We start from the raw sequence: 26,214 nt of genomic DNA, 5'->3' as shown, positions 1-26,214 counted from the left end.
TTGGTATATTTTCTAAAAATGCCATAAAAGCAGCTTTTTCCTAGTGGAATGAGCTTTAGGTGTTATAAAAAGTTGTTGTTTTGCCTTAATGTAACATGTTTGAATACACTGAACAATCCATCTAGCTAATCCTTTTTTAGAGATAGGATTACCTTTATGAGGTTGTTGAAAGGCAACGGAAAGCCATTTAGTTTTTCTAAATTCTTTTGTTCTATCCACGTAATACATTAGAGTTCTTTTAAGGTCAAGAGTGTGAAGGGCTCTTTCAGCAGTTGAATCTGGCTGTGGGAAGAAGACTGGCAATTCCACTGTTAGTTAATGTGAAAATGCAATACAATCTTTGGCAAAACATTTGGATTAGTTCTAAGTACAACTTTATGCTTGTGTACTTGATAAAAAGGTTCCTCCAGAGTGAATGCCTGCATTTCACTAACCCTTCTTAATGAAGTAATTGCTACTAAGAAAGCAACTTTCCAAGTTAGAAATTGAATCTCACATGAATGCATGGGTTCAAATGGTGTCCCAATTAGTCTTGTGAGTACAATATTTAGATTTCATGCAGGAACTGTTGGGGTTCTTGGTGGAATAATACGTTTTAGTCCTTCCATGAAGGCTTTAATAACTGAAACTCTAAAGAGAGAGGTATGTTGTATAGTTTGCAAGTATGCTGATATGTCAGTAAGATGATTTTTAGTAAATGAGAAAACTAACTTTGCCTTTTGTAAATGAAGTAGGTAGCATACAGTATCTTGTATTGATGCTGTAAGTGGGTCAATATTTTTAGGTTGACAGTAATAAACAAAATGTTTCCACTTGTTAGCATAGCATTGTCTAGTTGTAGGTTTGCGTGCTTGTTTGAGAAATTCCATGCATTCTAATGGAAATTGCAAGTATCAAAATTCTATGACTTCAGGAGCCAAATCGCAAAGTTAAGAGCACTGGGATTGGGATGTCTGATTTGACCTTTGTTTTGTGTTAACAAATCCGGTCTGTTTGGAAGTTTACAGTGAGGTACTACTGACAAATCTAGGAGTGTTGTGTACCAATGTTGTCGTGCCCACGTGGGGGCTAAGAGTATCATGGTGAGAGAAGTTTGACACAGTTTGTTGACCAGAAATGGAATTAACGGGAGAGGGGTAAAAGCGTAAGCAAATAGCCCTGAACAGTTGATCCATAGAGCATTGCCCTTGGACAGAGGGTGTGGGTGCCTGGATGCGAAGTTTTGGCATTTTGCATTTTGCTTGTTGCGAATAGGTCTATTTCTGGTGTCCCACACTTTTGAAAGTACTATTGACGTACCTGAGAGTGAATCTCCCATTCATGTTTCTGTTGGTGTGTCCTGCTTAGCAGGTCCACTAGCTGATTGTGTATTCCTGAGATGTATTCTGCAAGTAAGTGAATGCGATGGTGAAATGCCCATTTCCAAATTGTTTGGGCTAGAAGGGACAGTTGAGATGAATTTGTCCCCTCTTGTTTCTTCAGATAATACATGGTTGTCATATTGTCTGCTTTTATCAAGACAGTTCTGTGTTTGAGAAGGGGTTGAAATTATTTTAGGGCAAGGAACACAGCTAATAATTCTAAATGGTTTATGTGATAAGTTAACTGTTTTGAATTCCATTCCCCTTGTATGGTAAGGTTGTTGAGATGAGCTCCCCAACCTATCATTGATGCATCTGTTGTTATTGTGGTCTGAGGCACAGAGTTCTGAAATGACCACCCCTTCATTAAATTGCTGTGATTCCTCCATTGAAGGGGCGTGTGCGCCTGGCAGTGTAACAACACTAGATCTTGCAATTGACCCTGTGCATGAGACCATTGTTGTAAGAGGCACTGTTGTAGTGTTCTCATATTTAATCTTGCATGCAGTACTATCGCTATGCAAGATGCCATCATTCCCAATAGTCTCATGATAAACCTTACTGTGTATTGTTGATCTGGCTGCATTTGTGGTATGAGGTTTTGAAAGCTTGTATCTTTTGTGTATTTGGATAGGCTAAGGCTTTTTGTGTATTGAGAATAGCACCTAGGTAAGGGTGAACCTGTGCTGGTTGAAGATGAGATATTTGGTAATTGAACCCTAATGTGTGCAGGGTTTCTATTGTGTATTGAGTGTGTTGTTGACACTGCATAATATTGCTTGATTTTATTAGCCAATTGTCTAGATAAGGAAAGACATGTATGTGTTATCTTCTTAGGTAAGCTGCTACTATGGCTAGACATTTTGTGAATACTCTTGGAAGTGTTGTTATGCCGAATGGTAGAACTTTGAATTGGTAGTGGTTTGAAGCTATCACAAACCTTAGGTATTTTCAGTGAGCTGGATGCATGGGGATATGAAAATACGCATCTTTGAGGTCTAATGCAGTAATGTAATCTTGTTTTTGTAGTAGTGGAATGACGTCCTGCAGAGTTTCCATGTGAAAGTGTTCTCACAGGATATATAGATTTAGTGGTCTGAGATCTAGAATGGATCTGAGTGTACAATCCTTTTTTGGGAATGAGGAAGTATAGTGAGTATACCCCTGTTCTGTGTTGAGATTTGGGGACTAATTCTATTTCCTCTTTTAGTAGTAGCGAATGTACTTCTTGTTGTAACAGAACATTGTGTTCTGGGGGCAGCCTGTGATAACGTGAAGGAATGTGTGGAGGGGTAGAAATTAATTCTAAGCAATAACCATTGCTGATAATTGAAAGTACCCATTGGTCTGTGGTGATATTTTACCATTGGGAGTGGAATTGCTGCAGTCTGCCCCCTACAGGAGATGTATGGGATTGTGGTATGCTTATGAAGTCACTGTTTTGATGGAGTAGTGACACTTTTTGAGGCTTGGAATTTGCCTCTGGCTCTGAAGTGTTGGCCTCTATAGGAGCCTCTAAATCCCCCTCTCTGGTATTGTTGTTGGCCTTGTTTAGGTTGGGAGGTAGAAGCATCCGTAGATTGGGGCTCCCATTGCTTTAGCAGTGTCTGACACCACAATCGAGAAACTCAGGAAAAATTCAACCTCAGGACCAAACAGGTGTTTCTTGTCAAATGGCATATTTAGTACTGCCTGTTGTATTTCTGGTTTGAATCCAGAAGATCTTAACCATGCATGTCTGCGTATGGTTATATCAGTATTTACGCTCCTAGCTGCTGTATCTGTAGCATCAAGAGCAAACCTTATCTGGTTTTTGCTTATTGCCTGACCTTCTCCAACAATTTTTTGAGCCCTCTTTGATGTTCTTTTGGCAGGTGTGGTAATAATTCCTGCATTTTGTCCCAGTATGCCCTATCATATCTTGCTAGCAAGGCTTGTGAACTGGCAATGTACCATTGGTTAGCTGCCTGTGTAGCTACCCTTTTGCCAGTAGCATCAAACTTCCTGCTTTCTTTGTCAGGGAAAGGAGTATCCCCTTATGATTGCCTATTGGCCCTTTTTCTGGCAGCTCTGACAACAACAGAGTCTGGAGGTACCTGATGTGTGATGTAAGCTGGATCTGTAGGTGCAGGCTTGTATTTTTTATCTATACGTGGTGTTAAAATCCTAGCCTTATCAGGTTCATTAAATATTTTGTCTGCTTGCCTGATCATGCCAGGCAGCATCGGTAGGTACTGGTAACGTGAATGCGTGGAGGATAGTGGATTGAAAAGGAAATCCTCTTCTAATGGCTCACTATGCATAAGTACCCCATGGTACGCAGCTGCCCTAGAGATTTGTTGGTATGGGATCTGGATCATACAGATCCCAAGGATCAATTGTATTACCATGCGAATAAGTGTGTGAGTGAGTTGGAGAAGGCAATGTTGGTGGGCTAACAGGTGGTGGTGAAAAAGAAAGTTGTGGCGAATATGGCGGAGAATTTTGCAAGGGTAATGGCTTCTCCTTCCTTTTAAACATCTTTGCTGGTGGTGTTGCAGTATCAAGATGTTCGTGAAAAGCCAACTTTCTTTTTGTTTGTGGAGGAGGTGTAGCAATGATCCTTCCAGTCTCTTTGTGAATATGAATCCTTGACTGCTTTTCATCCATGATTTCAAGAATAGGTTGAATGTCAGAGTGTTCAGAAATATATTCTGATGTGATGTTTTTTGTGGTTTAGAGGACTGATCATCAAATGTTTTTGAGCTCTGCTTTAATCGCCTCAAAAGTCCTTGTTCCTCTGTATATGAACATTTTTTCGGCTCCGAAGTTGCCAGTTTTTCAGTCCCGATGATACAGCCTGTTGTTTCAGCTCCGAAGTAGGACTTCGAGGTTTCCACTCCGAAGAGTGTGGACGTCGGCTCGGCTCGGATGTGGAGCTTTTGATATATTTGCTCAACTCTGGTATTGAAGCTGGTGTGGCCTTTTTCTGTGCCAAACCAGAAGGTTGGTCGCCGATTATTTTCTTTCGGGTCAAACCATGTCTCTCTGGCAGTGGTGCACCCAAGGCCTTTGATGGTTTTTTAGTAGTGGGCGTTGATGGTTTTTTAGTAGTGGGCGCAGTCACATGCTGAGCCGCAGTGATGGGTTGCCTATCCTCCTCTGAGTCTTCTTCGGAGTCGGTGTCCTGAATGGAAACTGCCATCTAGCCTGTTCTTCCTCAACGGTATCGATGTATTTTGTAGTCTTCTACGCCATTTCCAGTCTTCTGGCTCTCCGGTCACACAGTGTTTTCTTCGACCGGAACAACCGACAGGCTTCACAGTCTTCTTCTCAATGGTCGGGAGAGAGACAGAGATTACATACCACGTGTTGATCTGTGTACGGAAATTTCGCATGGCACTGAGGACAGAATCGGAATGGAGTCCGATCCATCAGGCTTCGACGTGGTAGGCTTGAAAAGGGCCGAGTTGGGCGTTCGCGCCTAAAAGGGTGTAACCTGGTTTTAGACAGTACTATTGGCTCGACTATAGATGGAAATGCGATCTAAACAATACCGACGGTCAAAGAAAGTTAGATAAAGTTTCTGAATCAAAAATATCAGAGCGAGAGGAAACACGTCCGAACCCGACAGCGGAAAGAAAAAAATCTAACAAAGGAGTCGATTCCCATGTGCACTATGACCGAGAGGAGGAGTCACTCGATCCCGTGACTCGAAAAAAGACTTCTTCGAAGAAAAACAACTTATAACACTCCGAGCCCAACACTAGATGGCGGAAGCTATGCATAGCATGTGTATCTGCAGCTACACATGCCATCGAAAATATATATATATATATATATATATATATATATATATATATATACACACATATATACATGACATCAATATGTCCCAAATAACATGCTATTTGGGGCAATTGTACCAATAAATGCACAGTCACAAATTTATTACTACAGTGCAAAGGTTAAATTAGAGTTTAGAGAACAGCACTTCTAATGGCATCATAGATTGCATTCAACAATGACTATACATAGATGTTTGAAAGTGTGTGAGTGTGTCTGCAAAAATATTGAAATTGGATTTTATTAAAGTTATAGGTTTAACTCTAGACCTGATATACACTTTACCTGTTCTCTGTTCATATATTTAATTTATCATTTTTTAATTCATGGTTGTTAATATTTTCAATACAAATATGTTACTCATATATTCATAGGTGGTGACAACACCTATGAATTATCGTTAGCCTTTTCCTGTTAAAGGCATTAGTTTGTCTTGTAGTTTGATATATCTTGACAAATCTTTACAAACACGTCCAAAAATGTTCACTGACTTCGAATTCTTCATGGTTTCCTGCAGTTATATCAGGACTGGCCTTTAAAAGAGGGGTGGTCCCAAAAGTGACACTTCCCATCTTAACCCCCAAAGATTGTGTGAAAGTATATGTAATGACATTTAAGTAGAACTTTACACAAGGAATTTGCTTGGTTTTGTGTAAATCAGGTCAAAAGAGTTAGCAACATTAGTGTTCATAAAGTGTTCCAGTCGAGGCAGGAAGTAGTTAAGGTTTAGAGGTATCTCAACTATTAATCTACAAATCCTTCTGGAATCGTGAATCCACAGAGAGGTTGGGAATCCAATTAGCAAAATAAAGGCACACCATTCCATGTTCATGAATTTGAATTCAGTAACCCACCGTGCTGTCACCACTTCACAGTGCAGATGTGTGGTGGTCAAGGTTAAGCCATCCTTCTCTACCTTAGGAGTCTCTGCGGTAGGGTATCAAAGGAGGCAAGGATTATCCATGCTTAGGCAAAAAGGGGGTCAGGAGAGAGAAGGAGAGGTTCGCTTCTGCAGGTTAGTTGTCTGAATAATCGGACTGGATGACACAAAGCACTGGCCTTGAATCTCGAGTGAGAGCAGACCAGCAATACACCTTTAGGTGAGAGGAAACACATCAGTAAATAGATCACATCACAGGGAAACGGATAACATATCCTTAGATGATGCACAGATGGACCTACCCACTGTAAGCAGGAGCGAATCTGAAACTAGTTCCCCTCCAGCACTGGAAATGAAGAAGGCATGATAGAGTGAAGATAACTGACATATGAAGGTCACAATCCAGGATAACTACAGTCAGTGTTGAGAGAGTCTAAACAACCGACATTGCTAGAAAACTTTCCCCTGTGCTTATAAGATTTTATATACTGTCTGCCACTAACAACCTGAAATGTGCCTGTGAGTAATATTCCACCAGTAGCTCGTGCTACAAGTGTAAATCTGGGCATTGGAGTTCTGGCAATGTAATTCTCCATTCTCCCATTTTCCACCCTCCCAAAATACCCTTTCTTGGTTGCCTCCTGTGCCTTTATCTATCTGGTGAACTAACAAGTGCTATAACTGGTTGGTTGTCACAGAGGAATGTCTGCTGCTGCTATCATTAACTAACAAAGAGCATTCAGCACTGTGTTGGGAAGAAGAAAACCAAAATTTGAATAAGGAGGAAGAGTGAGCCTAGCCTGAAGTTAGTGCCTAAGTGGGAGATTTCCCAAAGGGATTACGCAATGAATCCTGAGTTTGTTCCCTTTGCTCTATTGTAAGTGTGTCATTGTAGTTAAGGACCTGGAAGAATTGGCCTTGATGTGTGTTTCTACTTCTTCAGTAAGAGATTTTGGGCCTGATTTAGAGTTCGGAGAATGAGTTAAATTTAAATTGACTGTCTGGCAGGGTTCTATCTTCTATGTGTTGAGTGAGACGGTTGAGAGACTCTGTGTCCGATTTCCTGTTCGTAGGTGCAGTGGCGTAGCGTGGGGGTGCAGGGGGGGCCGGCCGCACCGGGCGCAACATCTGGGGGGGGCGCGCTCGCGAGTGCTAAAATCCACGGGTTAGGGGGCGCAAATTACTTGCCTTGCCCCGGGTGCTGACAACCCCCGCTACGCCACTGCGTAGGTGACTGCTCACTCAACACTGCCACAGAGGCCCAAATGCAGCAGAGCATGAATCGTTTTTCCACTGCTGCAGAAATTTCGGCCTCACAATCAATACCATGAAGACTGAGGTTTTGCATCAGCCCGCACCGCAGAAGACGTATATGGAACCAACTATCACCACTGAAGGATCAATCCTGAAGGCTTGACAAGTTTACATACCTCGGCCGCACACTCTCCAGATCTGTGAACATTGACGATGAAGTAGATACACTCATTGCCAAGGCAAGATCTGCATTTGGACGGTTGCGGGAGTTAGTGTTGGAGAGGAGAGGCATCAAATTGTCTACAAAGACAAGAAGATGTATAAGGAAGTAGTACTGCCCACACTACTGTATGCCTTTGAGACATGGACTGTGTATGAGCGCCATGCTAAAAAGCTGAATCGCTTCCTCATGAACTGCTTAAGAAGGCTGTTGAAAATTACCTGGCAGAACAAAGTTCCAGACACAGATGTCCTCTCTCAAGCTCGCCTGCCAAGTATCTGCACCCTGCTGAGGAGAGCCTAAGTCAGGTGGGCAGGCTACCTTGTATGTATGCCAGACATACGTCTCCCCAAGGGACTGTTCTGCGGTGAACTAGCGGAAGGCAAACACACACAAGGTGGACAGAAAAAGCACTTCAAGGACATGCTGAAAGTCTCTCTGAAGGGCTTTGGCACTGACCTGGAATTCTGGGAAATCCTAGTGCAAGACCGCCCTGTCTGGTGAAGCTGTATCAGCAAAGGCACTACCTACTATGAGCAGAATAGCAGAGGCACAGAAGAAGCGTGAGCTGTGCAAATTCACAGCCAACTCTTTGCCAACCAACCCAACAGGCCACTTGTGGCGACATGTGGCAGAGCTTTCCGAGCCTGCATTGGACTGATCAGCCACAGCAGGACACACCATATACAGTCAACCTCATCAACTTCTTGGTCATTGTCGACAACAACAGACAAACACCACCCCCAGGTTTAGCTAAGTTTTAAAAAATCAGTGGTTTGAATTAAAATCTTTTTAAGTAGAATCATTCTATTTGTGTGTTCAATTGTTTCATTACTTTGAAGACCCTTGATTGACTCTGCTATCTCATGGTGATTTTTTTGCCAGGCATTTATCACTTCTTGTAAAATGCTTGGTAGTGTGGCAAGCTTTTCTTTGATTCTTCCGCACAGTGTCTTCCTGTAACAGACTGGTGTTCTGGATTTTGGGAATTGATGTTCAATGTCTTGGTCAGTTTTGAATCAATATGCTGAAGGAATGAGCTAATCTTTGAGAATATCTATTTGGACCTCCATGTTCACTGATTGATGATTTAAAGCTTCAAGCATAGCCATCGATTGAAGTATGTAGCTAGTTCAAGTATGCAGCTAATTTTCTTATTTTCTTCTTGGAGGCCCTTTTTTCTTCCTCTTCTTGGGATTTCAAATAAACGCCTGTAAAAAGGATTGGTCTTTGAGCTATTATTTATCCTTTTCACAGCTTCTTGGAATGTCTTCCCAAAATGAGCACTGGAGAATTGTTTTTAGCTTCTGGCGCTGGTATTTATTGGCCAGGATTAGATATGTGATTTTCAGTGATCGGCTGGCATGTGGTATCTGATAACACTTTGTCCATTAAATGATCTAGAAGCACTGCAGTGTTTGAGATATGATAGCCAAATGTTTTACCTTGACTTGGTGCAGAAACCCTTTCATTTGAATCAATTAACTCAATTAGCTCGATTAGCTTAGTGTCATGTACAGCTGAGTTTTGTCTTGGCTGAAAGAAGATTGCACAATATATCCATTGTCTCTATTGTCCTGAGGACCTCAAGGAAGTTAGACCCCTTCGGTTGTATGCCTTTTTATTTGGAACACCACTTGTCTCTAATGTTGGAGCACACTTGTGAAGTTAATGCTCAGTGTCAAGCTTTTTAAAGAGGTCGAAACAGCTGTGCATTGAAAGCTTTCCAAGACGTAGGATTTTGCAGTACAGACTTGTGGATGTGTTGCTAGCTGAATTAGGAGGAATCAAGTAGCCAGTCTGATACTAATTCGCTTGGTTAACTTGAAGCTAATCTGGCTATGCAATGCCTTATGGGATGTGTGGCATTTTTCTGCACAATTCTTGCGCCTCTTACTAAGTTGGCTGATGTTTTCATTGGCCTCTACCACCTGGATCACAACTAGGTGGTAATAGACCCCAATTAGATGTGAAAGATTATTAGATAACATGATTATAGGCTGTAGTAGATTGCCTTTTGGTGAAATCGGTCTGTACCTCAGTTAAAGTGTAACACAATGCCTATGTCTCATTCAAATACACCAACATCTCCCACATTGATATCTATACAATAGCTTAATTGTCCATCAATTGTAGGCTTTGAAGCATCCTTGGGCAATAGGATAACTACTTATAAACTCCATTGTGTGCTAGTATTCTAGAAGTGGTCCTCAAGAGAATCCAGGAGGACCTTGGTGTCCACTCAGTGCTGTGTCTTAGGATATGGAGAAGCTCCACACCTGCTTTTTTCTCTTCATTCAACCGGCTCCCCAGAGGCCAGGGTCTCAAACCAAGGATATGCACTAATTTTCAGATGGCTAGGATGGAGGAACGAACAAAAGTCCTACTCCTAAATCATCTTGCCCATGCCACCTGTTTGCTGGCTTTCTTGAGCCTGACTGAGGAGAGGTCAACTGTCACTCATTTTGCTTCTCACCCACCTCGTTATTTGTTCCCCCACACAATAGGAGGAAGAGACTGAGGACTACATGTTACAGGTGCCTTTGTGCTTCTGCCGCAGCCCCCTTCTGAGGTCCTATAGATTGTGTCAGATTTGAATTCACTGGAGCACCTTGGGTCTGGCCCAGTTGAAAAGCGGGCTTGACCAAGCCTTTCAGAAACCACCCCCTTTGATTTTAGCTTTGAAATTCCTATTTGTCTAAATCTGACTCAAAACACTTCAAACAGCAAGCACCTTTTCTAACTAACCACCTGTTTTTCACCATGAGACTTGTATGATATAGTTTCCCCTGTCTTCCCCTCATTCACTGAATAAGTTATCATAATCAAAAGAAAAGGTAACAAATTTAAAAACTACAGTTGTATCTTCTTTCTCTAAGTTGTCATCTCTTTTGTAGGAGTTGGAAGCAATTCTGGATGAATTTTCTTTCACCCCATTACAGGTTACTCCATCTTGGAGGGGTGGCAGACAAATTCTCCCCAGGCCATCATTTGCTTTTCAAACTATCTTAGAGCAGATTCTAAAAGGCAAATCCATTGGTATGGGGGTGATTAAGTAGTCAATGCTCCCCTTTGACAGGGTAACATCAAAGTTTCCTAACTGTTCAGGAAAGGACACATAACCCAGAAACCCAGTGTATCAGCACCTCCTTCCTTCTCTCTGGATAACCAGTCATATTAAATAAACCAGATTGTCAACCTGTGGCCTCTCTTTCACTCTAACTACTTCTTCCGTGTAGAGGACTCTCATGAACTTTTAGCACAACTACAAAATGATCCAGAATTTGCCACTGGATATATTTTAATTTAGATAAATTAAGACCCGGGAGTGTGATGCTAAAAAAGTCATATTGTCATATTTACCAAAACCCAACTGTTCGCTGAGCCACAGTTTAGGAAAAGGGAAAACTAACATCTCACAAAAAAGTCTTCAAAAAGTTATTCAATCCAATCAATATTCCTGCAGTGTATCTGTTATTTCATCATTTGGTCCAATATTTTATCAGTCAAAATATTTATGTCTGCTGGACCATATGTTGATTATGCATGATTACAATTAGAGATGGAGGAGGAGATGTACACTTGTAAGTTTGTGGATTGCAGACATCAGACTGAGGCATCAGAGACTAAGTAGGATCCAGCAAGCAGAAAGGGTCAAGCCCTATCGGAACCTTTACAGCATATAAAAATATATGTTGACCTGGTAGATAGATATAGCATTGGCAAGGCTAATGCTCTATTTGGACAGTGAGTAGAATGCAATTGGTTTGCACACATTTACTTCTTTGAGATACCTAACAGAAATCCAGATGACAAGGCATCAGCAATGATGGAGGCCAGAACCACAATGGGATCCAGCAGGGGGTAGCCAGCCGGTCATGGTGGATGCAGCTAGTAACAGCAAGAAGGGGCGACATTCTGAGATGTCTGAGACTGTGAGGATTCAGATGCTACAGTCCGATTCAGTGCTTTGGTCACAGATTGGTTTAGTAGAATAGGTCCACCAGCTGGTACCCTCTTTTAATGAGACAATTAAATGCATGTGGGTAGTCCTGAATACTTCACAGCAGGGGTAGTGGTGAGTAGCACCTGGAGGGAGGCTCTACAATGTGGTAAACTTCCACTGATCCATGTTCACGAAAACCCACTGGCCGCGATGCAGATGTTAAAGGCCTCCGTAGGGAAGTTGGGTAGAATAGCTCAGACCTGGAAAAGGAAAGTGCAAAGACAGCAAATCAATTGTCTGTAATACTGGCAAACTATGTCATCATTCTGTTGCAGGTCTAAAGCAGTAGTGAAACTTGAGGATTTGAAGGAGGCGTCAGGGTCAGCCCATGATCACTTCATATGGACTTAGTTCAGTTCCCTGTAAAGGAATGGCTTGAATTGACTAGAATGCCAAGGGCCGAGCATCAAACACTTCAATTAGGTGTCTGAATATTTATTTGCTATCTTATTCTTTAGAGTGGAATTACACCTTTCTACCTTGCCTGTGGATTATGGGTGGTCAGTATATGGAAATTGTGTTTAATTCCCCAAGTACGCATACTTCCTGAACTATAGAGGGGACAATATAGGTTCCCTGGTCACTGGAAGGGCAGAGGAGTATTTTGATCAGTTCATAAAATGTACATAATTACTTCATCATTAAGGGTTACCACAATATTTAAGAGTTATGACAATCCTTTAGGTTCTATATTCTACCAAAACATTCCCTAGAGATGCCTCGTCTCATGTAGACTGATAACCAGCACTTTTTACAACAGAAATCTTGAGTAGTAGAAACATAGTTGGCACACACATTTTGTTTTAAATACGGGCTCCTACAGATGTTAAGGACCGTCAATGGATCCATAATGACCCAAAATCATGACTGACTCCCAAAGCATATTTGGACTCAGTAAATATGGTAACAATCTATTTTGCAGCAATGGTAGAGGCGTGAGTCAGGGCATAATTTCTTTAACAATAACCATCAGCACAACAAACAAATCACTGCTGCTAAATAAATGCATGGTTTGGTCAAGTGTGAAGAGACCAGAATAAAGTTATGGGGCTCACCCTCTTGGCAGATGGCATCCAAGAGACATCATTCAAAGCGGGCCAATGGATTAAAGAAATTTGGTAATCAGACAACCATAAAATCTCACCTCTAGATAGCCTGGAAGTGGAAAGATGTTGAGTTCTTGTGGTGAGCAAAAACTCAGATACAATCAAGGTGGAACCTAACACAATATACTCTGGCATCTCAACAAGGTGGGCAGCGGTGATGATATAATACAAACAAGGATGAAGTACTGCAGCGACAAGGTCACTTTCAGAGAAATACTAAGCAGTCGCTTTTCTCTGGTGCCCCTGGTCCTGCACCAATCCACCAAAAGCATACCCATTGTGCTCATCACAATGAGAGGTAAAAGGTTTACTGCAATCAGGGAGCCCGAGTGCGGCTGTGGAGCTTAGTGTCTGCTTCACTTGCAGTCGTTTTCTGCTTCCTCAGTATGATACAAGGGTTCTGGGGTGTTCTTTCTTATATCATTTTGGAGGGGCCATACCATGATTGCAAACCTAAAATCCACTGTCTACAATATTCCTCTATTTTCAAGAAAAGTGAGCACCTGAGAAACGGTCACAGGGCAAGACAACTTATAGAGGACCTCAATTTGATCAGTCAATAGATGACACTCTCCAGCTGAAATTTCATGACCTAGAAATCGCACATGGAACAGACAAAACTATAATTTGTGTTTGGAAGTCTTATCCCTTTTTAGCCAATTCTGCAAGTAAATACATAGAATCTACCTTGCATTATCTTAAAGTGACATATGTAAGTAGCATGTCATCAACATATTGTCCCAACGTGGCATTTTTAGGGAAGACAAGGGTGTCCAAAACTCATTTGAAAGTTTAGTAAAATATGGAAGAAGATTCAGGAAAGCCCTAAGGAAGACTCAGCATTTTTGCTTAGATATGCAGCTTGCATCTTAATTAACATTCACGTGCAGGAAAAAGGTATCTGCTTGCATTGTGCTTCAGCTCATCCACTGGAGGGAGAGAGGGGGGGTATATGGAAAGACTGTCTTGGAGGGAACTTCATTTAATTTCTTCTAAATTATATTGTGGAGGAGGATTTTATTTTTTTTTTTAACTGCACATTGACCCTTTTGCTTTCAGCCAACCTTTTGTTAATGCTGTGAAGATAGCAAAGGAGCTAGGTGGCTGGATAAATGACCCTCTGTCACACACAGACATTCACTATTAAAGGGTCTGCTCTCGGTCGCTCTTGTCTATCTTCCTCTTTTCACACTGTTCTCTAGAGCCCTTTTGCACTTTTACCATGGGAATTACATGCACTAGTTGCTGTCTACTGGTTCACCTCCAGTACCTGCCTACCCACCCGCTTTAGACCTGTCCACTCTTACACAGATAAGAAATGCATATGCCCTAAAGCACCCAAATAAACAAGCAAATCAGTAGAAAATAAGCATGTTTAGACTTCATCTTTTTATTTAGCTGCTCTGAAGCTGTTCAGCCTGACCAACAGGTTGCGTGCTGGGACATGCTCTAGTCCTATTATCCTGGAGACTTGCTCCTTTGTCTTCTGTGGAGTTGTTGTGTGGAGTTCAGCTCAGGTCTCTTTCTACGAGCTCTCTTGAAATCTATGAAAAAGCAAGCACAACACAAACTAAAGCAGTATTGCTACCCAGTGAGACAGGGCGTTGCCTAACCAAGCAAATGATCATCTAATGCAAACCACTAACCTTTTGAAAATGTATACATTTTCTTTACCTAGGCAGTTGAAGAAGCATACTTGTGATAGAGTCCAAAGTGTAGATAACAGTGCTCATAGGCACCTGGATTTAGCACGAGAAAAAAAGTGATAAAGGACCTTGAAAAGAGATTCAACAGTGTAGATCGCAGATGCTGAGCTTGCTTATTTGAGAATTCTTTCTTTATGGTGTCAGACGAGAAAATAAAGCACAGTAAGTCAGAGGCGACAGACCTCAAGCACATTAAAATTCATTAAGCATACAAAATGGCTGCAGGTTATTCAACATGACTGTTTAAGAAATTGGTTATTAAAACTTTAGAAAACAGAAAATGAGTTCACAGAGGCAATCGCAATTTCTATACTGCTTGAACTACGTATAAACATGGAAGGACTTTTTATACTGTAAACCAAAAACCATTCCCCAGTCCATCAAGTGGGTTCATTAATAATGTCTGGACAAAAGCTTCAAAACATTGGTGCCAGTTTAAAAATTGTATGCAGGAATCAACCTATCATTTTTTTACCCACCATGACACCTCGTGTGCATCAGCCTTGGGCGGGCTCTAACATGAACAGTCCATAAAAAACTGCCAATACAGGTTCTCTCTGAACAAGATCACAAGCATCCAAGACCAGTTTCTGCGTATTAGGGCCTCTTCAATCGATGCAGTTAGGTTCCAGTGGCATAGTGAGCAAGATCATTTAACTTAAACAATTCTTATCCTCAAATTCATGCCCATGCCATAGGTGCTGGAAGCAGGGGAATGGGAGTGCTGACGCCTTCCAAAATATCCATGCTGGAGTTCAGAAGTGAATGAGCAAAAAGGGACCTTTTAATTTTGTTTTTATCTTATCACATTTGCTGTGCCTTCAGAGACAAAGGTCAAGTGCCAGGCTTTGTGTTCAAACAAATTGCTGTTTATCACTTTTAAAGGGGTCTGGGTGTTCACTTTTCTTTCTTTGACTGCAAAGTGAAAGGATGTAGGGTGACAATCTGGCTGGGTACTGAGAGCATGAAATAAAGGTCTATAGGATGTTCTTTTATTCTAGCACATAACAGTAATTAATACCTATAAATTAACTGTACACATATTTCATAACATATCAACAGTTAGGAAAGTACAAAAAAATCACATTTCTTTGTAACTCCGAAGTGTAGTGGAAACAAAGATCTTAATACAGCCCAAACCAATGCAATTGTGATGCTGATTACCACACATTACCTTTTGTGCATTGTATAGGTTTATCAGTAAAAATGTATGTTTGTGCAAATCCAGTGGTCATTTCAATTAAAAATGTATTATTTATGAATACTAGAATGCTACCAAGCCATGCTTTAGTAATATATTTGCGACACTGTGCTCCAAAATGTACCACCAGCTACATACTGCATCCTAACCACCACCTGCTGAATACACTTCTCTGTGCCAGACTTTATCTCCAACCCTATAACTTAAGTGACGTAACATTAATGGTAGCAGCTCCACTCTGAAAATTAAAATTGTTCCAGCACCACTGGCACGACAATTGCAAAATGTTGTTAATGCATGAGTCCTTGTTGGTACATTTCTTTTCAACTATCCTGTTTCTATGCAGGTCTTAAATGAAGCAGCATACTGTGATTTAAATAGCATTTGTTCAAATATGTGACACACACTTCTCAGCTTTTACTTCATTATTGAACACAAGTGCTGGAAAAGAATAGACTTCATTAATGCAACATTTATACAGATTATTGTATTATTTGTAATCCACATCTCAACAAAACTTAAGAAAATACTTTACCAGGATCCACTGAAAACAGTGCAGGGACTCATTTAGAGGACTTTTTCACAAGAATTTAAATCAAAACTGTGATGTAATCAATCTCAATAAAGGTACTGTGTGCACTGACAATTAGAAGAACTTCTCAGTATGCTCCTTTAACAGCAACACTGATATAGTGCAAGTATAAAGAAAGCAGGGTTTTTATAGCACTTGCCACCATAACTAAGCTTGCTTCTAAGCATTCCTAATGTTTACAGATATGAGGTTAGAGGGACAAGGAGATTGTGAGCCCTAAGATTCTATTTCATTCCAATTCAATAACCAAGTTACTTCCTTTGCACACTTAAAAGGTAGCAATAGCAAGAGAAGAATGCTTACCCTAGGATGTGGTAGAAGGACAGCTATTGAGATGCAACACGAGTATTATTAAATCTGTCTTGTCTAGAGATGAGGGGCATAACTTGTAGGGCAGTACGGAATGAAAATCTCAAAATACCTCCACCACTCACAGTCAACACTACGTACTTCCTTTACTCCAGCTACACCCACCTTATATACACCTGCCTCTTGGCCTATACCATGCTGGCATCAATGCAGCCCTCAGCCACACCACAGACCATACAGCATCATTAAAGACCAAAGCCAGTAGGTCCCAAAGGTGAGACATATTGGCCCTCATTCTGACCCTGGCGGTCGGCGGAGAGACGGCGGTCGGACCGCGAACAGACCGGCGGTATTAAAAATGGCATTCTGACCGCGGCGGTCCCCGCCGCGACCGACCGCTACTTCTCCACTCCGACCGCCGCGGCGGTCATGACCGCGGGGCTGGAGTTTGCGCATTCCGGCCCCGCGGTCGTCCCAAGACCGCCAAGGGTATTATGACCCTGCCTACCGCCGCGGTTTCTTGCGGGCGGGAACCGCCGTGCGAACCATGGCGGTAAGCACTATCGGGGCCAGGGAATTCCTTCCCTGGCACTGATAGGGGTCTCCCCCACCCCCCACTACCCACCCGAGTCCTCCCCCCACACCCTCCACCCCCCTGCCACCCCCCAGAGGTGGTACGAACCCCCTCCCCACCCCCACCCCGACATGTACATACATGTACCCCGACATGCACACACCCCCAACATGCACATATACACACCCCCTACACACACATACACAACGGGGACACATACCCGCACACATACATGCCGACATGCGCACCTGCCGAACAGCACACATTACCCATAGACACAGCAGCACCCCTCTACACACTCACACGCACACCCCCATGCACGCCCACATCACACAACACCCCCCCACCCCCTCCCCTCACGGACGATCAACTTACCTTGTGCGTTGGTCCTCCGGGAGGCGACGGGAGCCATAGGGACGTGACCGCCAACAGAAGACCGCCAACAGAAGACCGCCACACAGAAATGTGGGTCGTAATTCTGTGGGCGGTGTTCTGCTGGCGTGGCGGTGGAGGTTGACCAGTCTCCACTTTCCCGCCGACCGCCAGTGTGGCTGCTGGCGGTTTTCCGGCGGAACGCTCCCAGCGGTCAGAATGCGCACAGCGGCACACCGCCGCGGTCGGCGGTCTTCACCGCGGCGGTAACTCAGCGGTCTTGCGAAAAGACCGCCAAGGTCAGAATGAGGGCCATTGTCTTTTCCAATTCATGTTATTATCAGTGTGTTGCTCTTGTTTCAGAGCATTGGTATTCACCTTACTTACAGCATCCTTATCCGTATAGCTCTTTAAACCTGCTTTGGTGCTCCTGCCTGTTAATTCTGCCTCATTAACTGTTGCTATAATCTCTTTTAGCTCTTCTTCACTGTTAACCCATAACCTTTCCTGGAAAATTGGGATCGTTACAGTGCAAAATGATTTTATCTCCAATCACCTCATCATGCAACCCTCCAAATCGACATGTCAGGGCTAACCTTTTGACTGCTGCCAAAATAGTATTCAATTATTTCACCTGAACTTTGTTTCCTGTTGTAAAAGTTAAAAAATCAATTGCCACACACATGGTAAGTGAAAAATAGATGTCTAGATCCTATATTGCATGAGAAAATCCATTCCCTTGACAATTAGGTCTCTCTTTCTTATTCATTCGGCTGCCCACTTTCAGTCCTCCCGCACACAGACAATGTAATACAATTATTTTTTTCCTTTTCAGAGAAAATGCCTCATTCTCAAATGTCGATAAATAATTCTTGAAATATCCCTTCCACTTCTCCCACTTTATTATTGGTTCCCGTGTTACCATGACAGATTGCGATGAGGGTAAGTTTAGGTCTTTAGCAGCGCACATTTTGGTTCAATATGTGGTTGCTACGAGAACAAGTATTGTTGCTTCAGTTCAGTATTTGTAAGATTTGTATATTTAATATAATAATTTAGTATTAGTAATGTCATACAAAACCCACTTCCCGCCTTGTGTCTCCACTGTGAGTGTACATAGTACTTGTGCTACTTGGTGCACAGGGAAACATCTGGACCACTGTGCATAGTACTTGTGCTTTTTTAGAGAGTGGTAAACTTGATCCGATCGCAATCGCACACAGATCTAATTGCATCCCCGATAAACTGCAAACAAAATGGTAGTTCGTGGGTCACACTAAGGGCATGTTGCGTGATACTTGTGTTAACATCATGCGCCGCTACACTGGCCATCGGAAATGCATGTAACAGCACAGGCTAGGGCTTGACCTGTGTTATGTTTTGAAAACAAATGGTTGCTGAGCAAACAGGATGGCTCTTAACAGGGAGGAATTGACACGTGTATTACTCTGCTTTTTCCCTTATTTTCCAAGGGATGGTTGTCCATATTCTCCAATTGATGGCCCATTATACATTATAGTTGTTGATCCTTAGTAAACTCTATCACTTGAACTATTTCGTACAATGTACTTGTGATTTGTATGTGTGGGTTGCTGTACACAAGGGAAGCGGTCCTCTCAAATACAGCTCCTTTTAAACTGCCCAAGATAATGTTACAATGTTCTCAGATGTTTTGTAATGGATTACCCCGAGCATAATTCTAGGTGCCTGAAAGCACGAACCTTCTCACTAACTCCTCCTTACGCCCAAGGCCCATTGTCCCTGTCCTGTGAGCAGTTCATATCTTACCACAGGAGAGCCATCAGGATGCTTAGAGAACGGCTTACAGAGGCCTTAGGCTGGAAAAGTAACTAGTCTAAAGTATCTTTTCTGTAATAGTTGGAAAGAAATCGAGTTTACTACTAAAGAGAGAGAAAACTTGAATTTCTTCTGCCTGAACTTTTCGGGCCTAAAGCCAATGGTTTCGCCGAGGCTCCATCCTGACAACAGAATACGTTGATGTCAAGCCTCTTTTCTCAACGCCTGCTTCATTGAAGGCTGTTGACGTAGAGAGGTAACTATTCCACCAGGACAACCCTAGTCTCTGTATCTGACTCATGTTCCATCGTGGCCAGCCTTAACTTGTGCTCAGTTACCCAGATGCAGCCAGATGATCGCAGTTGGCGATTAATGCTTTTTGGCGTTATTTTCATTTAACACTTTAAAAAATAATATCTTGAATTCCCCTTATTGGATTTTTCTTCTTTTGGTCGTGTTCTGTTCTGTTCATTAAATGATTCTCTAGTTCTATAAATTTGACTGGAATTTTTATTGTGTTGCATTTTTTACTTTTTATCTCTTTTGGTACTTCTAAATGTTACACATTTTCTCATGTTAAGCCTGTTGCTCTGTTGCATAGCTACCATGTGTTGAGCTCAGGTTTAAAGTAACAAAACCTTTACTTGACCTAACAAGAACAGTGATGCTGTTACCTGTGGTGAACCACCATCCCCCCCATATAATAATTCACTTTCTCACAATGTCCATGTAAGAAATGGCTTAAAGTATCCCCTCCTGTTCATTGCTAGGATATTACAAGTTGTCTGGGAGTTTCATAACCTTATAAAGGAACTCAGCATTAGGCCTTGTTCCCCTGTAAGGCCACAGAACTCCTCTGTAATTGCAAAATCTTCATAATGGTGATAAGGAGTACTTTATCTCATATATTATGGGCAACGAGTAATAACAGTACATCCTTCATCGGTAAACCACATTTAAAAAACAAAACCATATACATTTTACATCAATAAAAAATATAAAAACATGAACATCATTGAAGCGTCTTGGAGCCTGATTTCATTGAAAATGTTTTATTTGCTGTTATAAACTGTTTCGACAGTGATGTTGCACTACAGGCACACAGAAGATTATCTTCAGTCTTGGAGGATGACCCATTGGTCCCTTGATCATGGCTGGGGGTTAACAGAGGGATATGGCCCACTCGTACACTAATACAAGTATGCCTAATGCTGGCTATATTCTACAATATTTGTAAAAATAGATACTACTTTACTTTAAGCCATATTATATTGTATAGGCATCTTAATATCTAATTTAAATAGGATTGTATGCCACCAGAACGCTTTCGTCTTTTCGTGTCCAGAGACACAGAAACAAATAATCTAGCGACTATTTTTTATTTCGTATTTGTGTTTCACACTTTTTTCAATCCGGTGATGTATTTAGTTAATGCGTTTTCCTGAATAAGGCACAAGGTGTACTACACTTTAATTTCCGAAGCAAAACAGCACAGTAGGTAGAGGCTCATGGCAGAACACAGAAATAAGCAGGAACAGAACTTTATGAATATACAACATTTAGTTGAGGAAATGCAAGGTAAAACAAGGTGCGTGTTTGTATGCGTATGCATAAATGTGTGTGCATGTGCACACGTGTGTGTGTGTGTGCACAAATGAATATAATACATGTTTGACCACTACCATTTAAAAAAACAGTTATGTTTTTAACACCTGTTCTTCAATAGCGAAACATAACATAGCCAAATATTCATGTTTCTTAACTAATTGTCACGAATTCTAGATTTTCAACAAATGAGAAGTCTATTTTTTTACCTCGGATATCAGAAAAACAGATAATAACTTACCTATATTAAAGATGTACAAGATCATATCGGGGTTATGGTTAGATTAAATCCACCTTTCAGCGTTGTGATTTTTTCATTTCACAAAACCGCTAATGGCAACACAGGACCATAAAATATGATAATCTCCTATGATCTCTGCATGGATTCAATGCCTGGGTGTTGCTTTTGAGAAAATAACCATGGTTTCTTACCTATAATTCAGGCAAATTACATCATTCCCATGAATAACCATATCGTAAAATACTGCAACCATTCCTGCGAATTAAAGATTTGAACCAATAGGAAGCCAAAACAACATTTTATATGTAATATAAACAGATATATAATGGGAGCTTCATTATCATGCCACCAGAGCCTCTCAATAGGGTTATAGGACCATATCCCACGGTTACCCATTATGTATTCTCCATATGCATGTAGAGGTATATACAGACACAAATAACACACATCTCATACATTATGCCTTTATCACAAGGTGTACTGCACAGAAAAAGATGATCCCACCCATGCCTCATAGAGAAGGGATAGGTACTGGGGGTGGGGGGGAGGATGAACATTTTATTAGTTATTATTTTGTCATTGTTAAAACATATTTTGTATACAAAAAGCAAGATATTCTCTTAGAAAAAGGCAGGGTTGCTGTGCTCGATAATGCAGCGCTTGCAGTGGCGTTTGACAAACCGCAGAGCATCTACTGATACCTCACAGTCCTGCACATTCAGCATCTGTAAATCAAAGCAGTTGGCGGCCACAATTTGCAGTCCTTGGCCCGTAATGCTCTCACAAGACTTGAGGCTCAAGCGCTTTAAATTAAAACAGTTCAAAGCAAGACACTCCAGACCAGTATCTGAGACTAAGGGGCACTTCCCAATGTCCAAGGATTTGAGTTTTGAGCAGTTTTTGGCAAGATATTCCAACCCGTGGTCCGTGATACCTTCGCAACCCCGAGCATTGAGGTAGCGCAGCTTGCTGCAATACTTGGCAATGTAGCGGATACCAACATCTGTGATGCGGCCACAGTGGGCGATGCTGAGGTACCGGAGGCGGGATTCCAGTTTGGCTATTTCCCTCAAGCCAAAGTCACTGACAAATCGGCAGTCACTGACACTCAGTTCCTTGATGGAGGTGCAGTAAATCATAATGTAGCGCAGGCCTTCATCGGTAATGCGGACACAACGTCGCAGATAGAGGTGAGTGAGCTGAGTGCAGTGAGCTGCAATCGTGTGCAGTCCCTCATCTTCCAGGACAAAGCAGTCTGTCATGTCCAAGTAGCGGATGGAGATCTGTTTCCCATGTATGGGAGACAGTTTAATGGAGGCCTCACGCGTCAGGCTAATGCAAGTCACCTTGGAGCACCCTAAAAAAGGAAGGAGAAACGAACAAGGTAAGTATGTGGTAATAAAGATATGACCTCCTTCACAAACCCCCTTCTTAATTTCCTGGCAATCCTTCATGTTTTAATGTCAATTAAAGAGGTAGAAACTCAAAAACAATGAGTTTGACACAATTTGACTGAAGTTAAGACTAGCATGCCCAAATCCTGCAAGCTCTGTTACCTAACTCTAAAAGTCAAAGGGGTCCATTTAAAGTTAAGCAGAACGAGAGAAACTCTGTAAATCGGTGGTTTACACTCCCAGCCAAGCTTGCTATTCCCCGGACTCATTTAGAGGTGGGGAATCCTCCAGGTTTATGACTACAGACCCTCTGGTGTCTTCCTCAAAGGAATCCTTTGATCAAAAGGCCATTTACCACAGGAATGTCTGGTTGTGTATGTCAAAAGGCCCATCCTGCTGAAAACAATGTTTGTTATTCACATGGGGAAAAAACCTCCTTCTGTTAACAGGAATACAGTCGGCAAATATGACCAACTGAAGCCATGTACACTTCTCAACATAGTAGCCAGATTGCTGTGTAACGATCAGAGAAGGGCCACTACCACCCACACTGTCTGGCAACACAAAACAAGTCCCCTGCCCACGCCAAGTGTCACCAGTCTTCAGCATTGCCCTGGCTTTACTAATATATTACCTCCTCAACCCCATTTCTTGTCCCAATACTTATTGACATAAAGTGTTCCACCTCTACCCCAGGCCCACGTGCTTTAGCCAAAACCAATAAAAAATGGCTCTATGCAAAAGCCCTCCCCCTTCCTAATTTCAAATTACCTTCCACCAACCTGGTGCTAAAAGGGTATGGAGCCCAGAAAACATCCTGTTTTCTTTGTCTGTTCAAGATACCACATTGGTCCTTTGAGCCATTCCAATAAGGTAAGCCCTAGAGGCTGGGTCTCTTGGAAATAAATTGTTTGACTCCCACTTGTACTTGCCTCCTTGGTTATGGGTGCTGTGCTGGGCTCTGTGCCTGGGGCTGGGTGTAGTGTCCCTGGCTGTCTCTCTGTATATTGAGTTGGCTTGGCATTCCTTGATTGGGGTTTGTTCTTATTGTACAGCCTTGGGTTCTTCCCAGCAATGTTCTTTACCCCCTGGTCATCCTGCCTCTTACTGTATCTTTTGGCATTTGGGACCCTGCAGCTGTTTACTCTTTGTTGATGGCTGTACCGCCACAACAGTTTTTTGTGCCTGATTTCCCCTATTTTCAACGTGCACTTTGGAGTGAGGTTCTTGGCTACCCCATGTGGCAGGAGGTAGGGACTGCTGCAGTCCTGTTGTTCCTATCATTCAGGTGAGCATGGGTTTGTGCCCTCACATATTTTTTATTTTACTTTATATGTTAAAAAAACACAAACAAACACACATTAAAATAGAGATACCAGATACTTATCTCCACAATAATTATATTTCAACCCCTCTGAGCTTGCCCTTGATCATCTCATGTTGGGCTCATTGTTCTTTTACAGAGGGTCTTCTTTGCACTTGTGGTTTTCAGTTCCCTACTCATGTCTTACGGTTGAGGTTTGTTTTGTGTTTTTTTGTTTAAAAAACCCATGAAGAAACCTTAAACACAGCATATTACCATTTATTCTCAACGCTTTTCATGTAGGCTGTGTTTGTTGTTCAGGTATTGGTGTGGCTTACTTGGGGTCCTTTGGTTCTTTATAAGTGGGTCCTGCTTCTTTCTCTATGTCAGTTAACCATGGAACACAGGAAATGGTCACCTAAACACCATCATTGCTCCAGAGCTATTCAAGAGGGGAGGAAACAACATAAGTATGAAGATGTTCCTCCTGGGTCACCTCAGGGATTGGGACTTTCTGAGAACAATTCCAACTCTTGTTGTCTTCCATATCGGAGGCATTTCTGCAATTCAAGGACTCTGAGGGCTCTTGTTAATATCCCTCTTTGCCTACATATTCATTTTCTTCATTGGTAGTGCCCTCTACCTCCTCTTCTTCTTCATGGCCTTCTCCAGAGTATGATGAGTGGGCTGAGTTTCCATTGGCTGAGGCTCTGCCCAGATCCAAATTCCTTCAGAAATCAAATCTTTTGATCTTCTTCAGATATCTGCGTGTCTATCTGAATATTTCAATGGAATATGATGTCCCAGGTCCCAGCTCAGGTCTTTTTCAGCTGTTTCTTTTTCACCTGCCGGCTTGTTTGGCTGTCAACAAGGTGGTGTTGGATCTCCTTATTCATAAATGGAAGGATCCTGAAAAAGCGGATATACCAAACATTTTTACCCAACTTTATCCTCTGGCCAAAGGCGATATTGAGTTCTCCTCATTATCAAAGGTTGATCCCCTGCTTTCTCAGTTAGCTAGTCATCCTTCTATTATGTGTGAGGAGGTTCCCATTTCTGATTTTGTTGATCATCTGGTGGAGGCTTCCTTGAAAAAATGCTTTTCTGTTTTGAACCTGGCTCTGCGGGCCACCATTTGTGGTCTACACCTCTCAGTATTTAGTTAAGGACTTCCAGTGTTTGACTGTGGTAATCCAGGAAGGGGTTGAGTGTTCCTCACTGTTTGCTAACATGGAGAAAAGCTAAGTTTTTGGGAGATGTTTCCTGTAATATTTTGAAGGCTTCCACTTTTGCCTTGGCTTCTTCAGTTTCAGCTCGCTGCCATGTGTATTTGAGAGACTGGAAGGTGGACTCGGCTCACAAATAAGGGTTGTTGCATATGCCCTTCACTGGTAGCTGTCTCTTTGGGGAAGATTTAGAGTCTATGCTCCACAAGGCTTTCAAGAATCAGAAACACACCCAGCTTTTTCATTCTCATCACGTGGCTGACCCCACTAGGAAGGCTCCTCGTAAAAAAATGCTCACTGGCTGTGGTGCCAGTTCTGATGGGGCAGCAGGGGAAAGGTTTTTCTCTCTCCAGTCTTCCTGGTTTCGAAGCCTGCAGGGAAGGTCAGACTCATTTTCAATCTCAAGCATCAAAACCTCTTCCTGAAGAACCCTTGGTTTCAAGATGGACACTCTGCGATGCATTATCCCTCTTATTCATCCAGGTGAATGGCTGGCCTCCTTGGACTTGAGGAACACATAGCTGCACTTTCCCATTGCTCTTTCCCATTAGCTGTTTCTTCACTTTTGTGTGGGCAGCATTCACTGGCTGTTCAGGGTCCTTCCCCCAGAGTGTTCACCAAGGTCATGGCCCCTCTGGTAGCTTATCTTCATGGTCTGGGGTTGATGGTTCAGCTCTACTTGGATGACTGGCTACTCCATCATCCTTTGTTATCTGTGCTTCAGTCTCGGATTGTGCTGGTGTGCAAGTCTCTGGAGGACTTTGCCCTGCTTATAAATTAGGAGAAGTCACATCTTACCCCTACACAGAATCTGCAGTTCATCGGGGCCCGTTTCCAGGCAGCTGTGGGATTGGTCAGTCATCTGCCGGATCGGGCACAGGTGTTGCATAATCTCCTCCTGGCTCTGGGCAAGGGAGATGTGGCAACAGCTCAAGACTGGCTGCTTCTTCAGGGTCACATGGTATGTTTTTTTTTATCCTACTCTTGGTTGACTCTTGATGCTTTCTGGATTGGCTTTTGGATTGGCTTTCTTTTCTCTCTCAGGCATCCTGCTTCTTTGTCGTTCATTGGGCTTGGCTGCATTTAGGTCCTCTGGGATACCATCTACTCTCTCACTGGAAACTGGACATTCATCCACTGGATTTTCTGAAACCCCTTTTCCACACATCAAGCACTTGCTACAGTGGAGGCTTGATCACGTCAACTTGGCCAGGGGCTTTCATCTTGCCCTCCCAGGGTTAT

At 42.3% G+C, this 26,214-nt stretch overlaps 1 protein-coding gene across 2 annotated transcripts in view; it reads right to left on the bottom strand.

The window, feature by feature from the left end:
- Window positions 1-20,243: 20,243 nt before the first annotated feature.
- Window positions 20,244-26,214, bottom strand: part of FBXL7 (F-box and leucine rich repeat protein 7) — a 736,631-nt gene continuing 730,660 nt past the window's right edge. The window contains exon 4 of one of the 2 annotated variants that reach the window (XM_069219768.1): window positions 20,244-22,406. In XM_069219768.1, the coding sequence (XP_069075869.1) occupies window positions 21,670-22,406 (737 nt within the window). In that variant the 3' untranslated portion in view covers window positions 20,244-21,669. The remainder of the gene's footprint in view (window positions 22,407-26,214) is intronic. The other variant, XM_069219769.1, reaches the window with a different exon arrangement.

The sequence above is a fragment of the Pleurodeles waltl genome, chromosome 2_2 (assembly GCF_031143425.1).
Source record: "Pleurodeles waltl isolate 20211129_DDA chromosome 2_2, aPleWal1.hap1.20221129, whole genome shotgun sequence".
NCBI classification, from domain to species: Eukaryota; Metazoa; Chordata; class Amphibia; order Caudata; family Salamandridae; genus Pleurodeles; species Pleurodeles waltl.
This window is presented reverse-complemented; position numbering and strand designations above follow the sequence as displayed.